The sequence below is a fragment of the Asparagus officinalis genome, chromosome 1 (genome assembly GCF_001876935.1).
Source record: "Asparagus officinalis chromosome 1, Aspof.V1, whole genome shotgun sequence".
Taxonomy (NCBI): Eukaryota; Viridiplantae; Streptophyta; class Magnoliopsida; order Asparagales; family Asparagaceae; genus Asparagus; species Asparagus officinalis.
The window spans coordinates 8988183-8995078 of NC_033794.1; the positions used below are offsets into that span (position 1 = coordinate 8988183).

At 43.9% G+C, this 6896-nt stretch overlaps 2 protein-coding genes across 2 annotated transcripts; one reads left to right on the forward strand and one right to left on the reverse strand.

Annotated features, from left to right (window-relative positions):
* On the reverse strand, positions 218-538 carry LOC109830177 (chaperone protein dnaJ 11, chloroplastic-like). The gene has a single exon (XM_020397356.1). The coding sequence runs from the start codon at positions 536-538 to the stop codon at positions 218-220; it is 321 nt and encodes a 106-aa protein (XP_020252945.1).
* On the forward strand, positions 1416-2684 carry LOC109830185. Its single transcript, XM_020397368.1, has one exon. It carries the CDS (start codon positions 1416-1418, stop codon positions 2682-2684), a length of 1269 nt encoding a protein of 422 aa, XP_020252957.1.

The following is a 6896-nucleotide window of genomic DNA, read 5'->3' on the forward strand; positions in this document are numbered from 1 at the left end:
ACTATCAGAATTATAAGATAACCGTACCCAAAATTTTCAACCGACAAATTTTTTACAAGCAAATAATTTTCCTTTCCTTCTTTCATTAAAAATATCAAAAAAAAAAAAACACTAACATTAAGGAGATCCCATTAACTTCCGCAACCAATAACAAGAGAAGAAAATGAGGCGGGGAAAACATTTTTACAGAAACCCCCCCATAACAAACATTCCCGTTTCACCAGCACTGATCAGTTTCCCACCTCCTCCTTGGGACCCTAAAACCCGAACCCGGATAAGATCCGACCCGTCCAAACCCTACTGTCCTGTCGTACATCGCTTTTGCCTCCGGATCCGATAGAGTGGCGTACGCCGCTTGCATCTCCACAAACTCCGACCCGTTACCATTCCCGACCCGGTTCACATCCGGATGGTACCGTTTCGCTAGAGCCCGATAAGCCGCCTTGATTTCGGTGATCGAAGCGGTTTCCTTCACTCTCAGAACTTCGTACGGGCTCTTTTCCCTTTCAGCGACCGCGATCGCGCCCGCTAGGGCCATGATTCGGGTCCTAGCGGGTCGGGTCTGAGAGGAAGAAGGAAAGGATCCGAAACCCGCGAAGATTAGAGCGGTTGAAGTCATTTGAGATCGAGAGATCGAGAGAGAGAGAGAGACTGGGGACGCCGAAGCGAAGGAGGAGCCCCGTCCTTTTACATAGAGGAGGCAGAGAGAGGCTGTGGGCGCCTGCGGAAAAGCCGCAGCTGGAATCTGGAGGCAGGTGGGCCCAGGGGAATGAACGTTCCTGTGATGACGTGGAAGTGAGCTGGCACGAAGATTCTCAAGGTGCGGCCCACAGACGGAGATATGGGCCCAGCTATAAGAGCAAGTCCAGCAAGCTCCCAGTTGGGAGTCCTAGTCAGCAAGCTCTTAAGAGCTCTCAAGCATTTTAATATAAAAAATTATAAAAATAGGCCTTGGGAGCATCTCCTTATTTTATGGAGCTCCAATAAGCTCCTAGTTAGGAGCTCCAACAATATTAAAAAAAACTCCTCTTCTATTTTAATATTTTACCCATTACTTTTAATTATATTTAAACCTCTTGTATTTTATTTCTAACCGTGGATACGGTCTTCGAGGGAACGCACACGGTCTTCGAGGTAACCCGCGGCTTTCGAGGGAACACACACGGTCTTCGAGGTAACCCACGGTCTTCGAGGGAACGCACACGGTCTTCGAGTTAACTCGCGGTCTTCGAGGGAACGCACACGGTCTTCGAGTTAACTCGCGGTCTTCGAGGGAACGCACACGGTCTTCGAGGTAGCTCGCGGTCTTCGAGGTTGGGCACGAACTTTGAGGTATCGCAAACTTTGACCGTCAACCGACTGATTCCTATAAAATTCGATCCTTCTCACCTCAATCCATCGTCTCCCAGAACAAAATGTCTAGCTCATCTAGCTCTAGCGATGATGAAATGATGAAGACGTTCTTTCTTATGGGAGCTGCTGCCGTCGAGGAAGAAGTACAAGGGAAAGGTTCAACTTCAGTTCAACACAAAAGACGTACCGTGCTCCATCGATACCGACTGGAAGGCCACAATCGATTGTTCCAAGATTATTTTGCTGACACACCAACATATCCTCTTCATTATTTTCGTCGAAGATTCAGAATGTCGCGTTCGTTATTCCTTCGAATCCACGACGCTGTCGTCGAACATGACAAGTACTTCGTCCAAAAGAGGAATGGTGCTGGACAGTTAGGACTATCTAGCCTTCAAAAGATTACTGCAGCTATGCGGATGCTCGCATATGGAGCATCCGCTGACGCCGTTGACGACTACGTTCGGATCGGTAAAAGTACGTCGCTTGAGAGCGTGAAGAGGTTCGTTCGATCGATTATCAACATCTTTGGGGAGGAATACCTTCGTTCACCGACTAATGAAGACATTGCACGCCTGCTCGAGGAAGGTTCACAACGAGGTTTTCCTGGTATGCTTGGGAGCATCGACTGCATGCACTGGGTATGGAAGAACTGTCCAACCGCCTGGCAAGGTATGTATACTGGGCATTTTCATGAACCTACAATTATTTTGGATGCCGTAGCTAGCAAAGATCTTTGGATATGGCATGCATTCTTTGGACTGCCGGGGTCTCACAATGATCTCAATGTGCTACATCGTTCACCGGTTTTTGCACAACTTGCGGAGGGAAGGGCTTCACCGTGCAACTATACTGTTAATGGCCACGAGTACAATATGGGATACTATCTCGCCGACGGGATTTACCCAGAGTGGTCCACATTAGTGAAGACTATTCCAGCACCGCGAGGAAACAAGCATAAATACTTTGCTCAACAACAAGAGAGCGCAAGAAAAGATGTTGAGCGAGCTTTTGGCGTGTTGCAAGCTCGATTTGCGATTGTTCGTGGACCAGGACGTTTCTGGCAACCTAGTGTGCTGAAAGACATCATGACAGCTTGCATCATAATGCATAACATGATCGTTGAAGATGAACGAGATTGTCAATTGGACAACAACTTCGACTTTAATGATTCGATACCAGTCGTTGAACCTTCTCATGTGCAGACGGTGCCTCTAACTGAGTTCATCCAAAATCATCATCGGATCAGGAACACGCAAACACACAAATCACTAAAGAATGATTTGATCGAGCATCTGTGGCAGCTCAAGGGATCCATCGACGAGGATTAAGTTTCTTTATGTCTAATGTAATTTCAGCAAAGAAGTTCGAGTTGTTGTACTACGCCAATTTTCTTTTCAATGAAGTAGTTGTTTTCATTAAATGCCAAAATTTTCAACTTCAAGTAGAATCATAAATCTAATACAAGATAATTAGGAAGAACTAATTAGGATGCGATGCGAGTACAATCATAAATCTAATACAAGATAATATATGATAATTAGGAAGAACCCTTAGACATCCACCTCTCCAATATCTCTGCCTGACGCATTTCAAAGTATCGTCGTTGAACTGGATTAAGTGTTGAGAGATCCATCTTCATGATATCGTCATCTTGTTTCTTTTGTTTTAGCTCTATTTTTTGGTTTGTGGTCTCCTTCATCCACGCGAATGCCTCTCCCATGATGGACGTAGCGGATCCAGAGTTTTCCACATTTTTTTTCCTCTTGAGCTTTGCTGCTTTCCTCCCTTCAGGCCTTACTAACACATCATCCGTGTCGGTGTTCAACTCGATGGGGGTCGCTGGCATGGAATTGTTTGGTGAGGAATCAGAGTTTGTGGTTCTTCTCGGCTGTGATCGAATCTTATTGTAAGTTTCCATTTGTTGGATCCACTTTTGATGATGACGCAACTCAACCCAGCAATGATCAAACACGAATGGTTTACCATAAAGAGACTGGTATAATTCTTTTACTTCTGCAGTCTACACAAGAGTTAAATTTAGAATAATCAAACATAATTAAACATATATATATTCCTCTCTTCAATGCTATGTTGTTGACATAAAAACATATAAGTTAAATATTTACCTGGTCAATAATTCCCATACCAGATCTTTGTCTTCCTTCAATCTGAGCAACGCACCCGCAGAACTTGTTGACGGACAGTTGAATCGTTGACCAACGATGCATCATTTGGTTTGGTGTGCGGCTCGTTGGTTTGACAGAGTATTGGATAAAGTAGTTGTTAGCTCTGTGCCAAAACTTATCTTTGTGTTGCCCCGTACCTTGGATGGCGTCTTGGCTCGTGTTCAGCCTGTGCCAAAACTTATCTTTGTGTTGCCCCGTACCTTGGATGGCGTCTTGGCTCGTGTTCAGCCAAGCAAACACAAGAAGCTTATCCTCGTGGACAGTCCAATTTTCGGACCGCGTGTAAGCCTTCTTCTTCTTTGTGGTCGGTGTTTCTTGGGATGACACTTGTTGTGTTGCTGATTGCGAGAACTCGATGGGGTTACCTTCTTCTACAACTTCTGTATAGAACGACGGGTATAAGGTCGATGAATCACCGGTAAGAAGATGCGAATAATAGTTTTGTGAGGGATCCATGAGATTTGTAATTTGATAGGGAAATATAGAGTTTTTTTTATGAGAGAGTTGTGTGAAATGATTTTTGTGTTGAAGTGAAATGAATTTATAGATGTTTTTTTTACTGTTCTTGCTATTTTTTTAATCCCAACAGCTAAATTTTTAACGGCTGGATTTTTCATCAGTCTTCAACGGTTCAATTTCAGCAAAGAAACTTTGATCAACATCATCTTCAACGGTGCATTTTCCCCTGTTCAACGGTGCATTTTCCCCTGTGCAACGGTAAATTCTCGCTCAGCTCAACCTCATCAACATTTTCACCTAAAAATTCGCAGCCAATAAAAAAAATAAATCCAAAAACCCCTCTTCATCTCAACTTCGACAGACCCACACCCCACCCCCTTCGTCCAAACTTAACCCCAACCCCACCCCTTCGACAGACCCAACCCCAACCCCAAATCCTCTCCATCGACGGCGGCGACGGCGTCGGCTTGCGGAGGCCAGTCGTCGAACTCTTCGCCACCATCATCTCCGCTCCGAACCAGACCCAAGCCACCCACCCAGTCTCCGCTCCGAACGCCAGCATCTCTCAACGGAAACGCCACGCTTCACCGAAGTTTGGAGGGGGGTTTTTTGTAAAATCTTCCCAGTTCGGAGCTCGGAAGCGCTCCACAAATTTGTGGAGCGCTTGGGAGCTCCGATCTTCTCCACTGCCACGTCGGCCCAAGGAGAGGGGCTTGGGAGTCCTTCAGAGCTTGCTGGAGGGGGGATTGGCAACATCCAGCGCCACGTCGGCCTTGAGAGCGGAGATCAGAGCTTGCTGGACTTGCTCTAAGAAGGCAGTGGGTAGAGGGGGTGATCAACCGTTAAATCGGATCCAATATCAAGATGTTTACATGCGTATTTGTTAAAGTAAAAATTCTTTAAGGACCCAAAATATGGGACCAATAGGAGGGATAAGTGAGGTGTCCCCCTCCTATTGGATAATGAGTTGGCCATCATTAATGATGACCAACTTATTATTCAATAGAAGAGGGACACCTTACTTGTCCCTTTTATTGGTCCTATATTTTGGGTCCCTGTAGCAAAGCTCATAAACGACAACAAATTAGATAAAACCTTGCTCAATTTTTTTGTTTGGTCTCCCGCAGAAGTCAGAACCACAAGAAATGAAGACGTCAGTGGAAGCTAACGCCGGAACTGCAAGCAAGTTAATGAGCGTTTGAAGCCGTAGCCTTTGAAAATAGCACCAAACCAAATCATTAGAATCCAGGCACTTATTCTATTTCAATATTATTTCTTTTTTTTTTAATTCATCCTTTTTCCGTTCTGTGGGTGGACCCACTGGTCGCGAAACTATTCCTAGAAAAAACCCAACCACTCTTCTTTCTTCTCCATCAATCAAATTTATTGCTTCACAAAACTCCTTCAATAAATGTCATGCAACTTCTACTCTAATTCCGTTTGGTTGGGCTCTAGGGTCCGTTTGGTTGGGTGAAATGAAGGGGGAAGCCACTGTAGAGCTGTTATTTTTGAGACAGTTTTACAACAAAATCCGCTTTTAAGGGGCTCGTTTGGGTTCGCTTTTTTAGGCCTGGCTAACAAGTAGGGGAACGCTCGTCAAAACATATCCAGCTTTTTTGACAGCTATCCCCCAAAATCACCCCTTAAAAATGTGATTTTGGGGGAAAGCTGCCAAAAAACTGACATTTTTTGCAGCTTTCTCCTCTTTTATCACCCAAAAAAAACCTATCCAAACAGCCCCTTAAAGAGGCGATTTTGCTGTAAAGCTTCCAAAAGTGTCAGCTTTTGGGACACTTTTGACAGATCTACAGTGGCTTTCCATCTTAAAATTGCCCAACCAAACGGGCCCTAAGCATTAGCGGATTCGGGTCCTTCTCTCCTCCTTCACGATCCATTAACGCCACCCGCTAAGCCTCATCTCTGAGGATCTCAGCCACTGTCGTCAGCACTTCGGCAGAGAGAAACAAGAAGAGTCTTTGGAGGGTTTCTCTGTAAATATGTTTCAACTTTCGACTGCTTTTTCGAGAAGAAGGGGGGAAATAGTATTTGGACTGCTGTAAAATGTTAATACAGAAATTTTTCGAAGTGCATATTTGTGTACTGGTAATGGTAATATCTCTCTAGATGTGGGTTATTCCTCAGTTTATGTTGAGAAACAAAATATTAAGAGATTATACAGAATCCTCAAGATAAAACTTTTGGAATTTAAGAAGAAGTTATCCTTCTTCTCATTGTGATCGACCATTATGGACAGTGTCCGTAGGCTGTTGTTTATAATTTTTCCTTTGCTGTTTGTTTATGATTTTTGCCTTTACTTTCTCTGTTTCATTTAAAGGAAAGTTGTCTGGCAGAAGTCCTTCTTAGTTACATTAAATTTTCAATCCTAAATTAAGTAGAAAGAAAGGATTATTTGCAATTTATCGTTCTTGATTGCCAACTAAAAAAATGATAACCGCTAATAACTAATTTAAGTGTTGGGCGCAGAGTCACGTCCACCGCCGCGGAAACGATATCACCTGAGAGATAGCCCTGGCTTTTGTTGTCACAAAAGCACAAGTCAACCTCTATATTCTTATTTCTCAAAGAAAACTAGAATAGATAGTGAAATTCTTATTTCTCAAAGGAAACAAGAATCGAGTGAAATATGCACTCTTCCTCTCATCAGTTCTAGAACTGAAATGTCGAGGGAACCTACAAGCAATAGCCAACACCCAGAAAACAGTAAATACACGAGATTTACGTGGTTCGGCAAACTTGCCTACATCCACGGGAGGGGATGAGGGGAGATTCCACTATGAGAAGAACACCGACGACTTGTACAATCCACAAGCTCGTCTCAAAGAAAAAGATCTAATTATTACCCAAAAGAAAATTGACCTCTCTTTTGTAAACCTC

What these genes read in the sequence shown, in the direction of transcription:
- LOC109830185 (XM_020397368.1), top strand. Translation starts at nt 1,416, where the DNA reads ATGTCTAGCTCATCTAGCTCTAGCGATGATGAAATGATGAAGACGTTC.
- LOC109830177 (XM_020397356.1), bottom strand. Translation starts at nt 538, where the DNA reads ATGGCCCTAGCGGGCGCGATCGCGGTCGCTGAAAGGGAAAAGAGCCCG.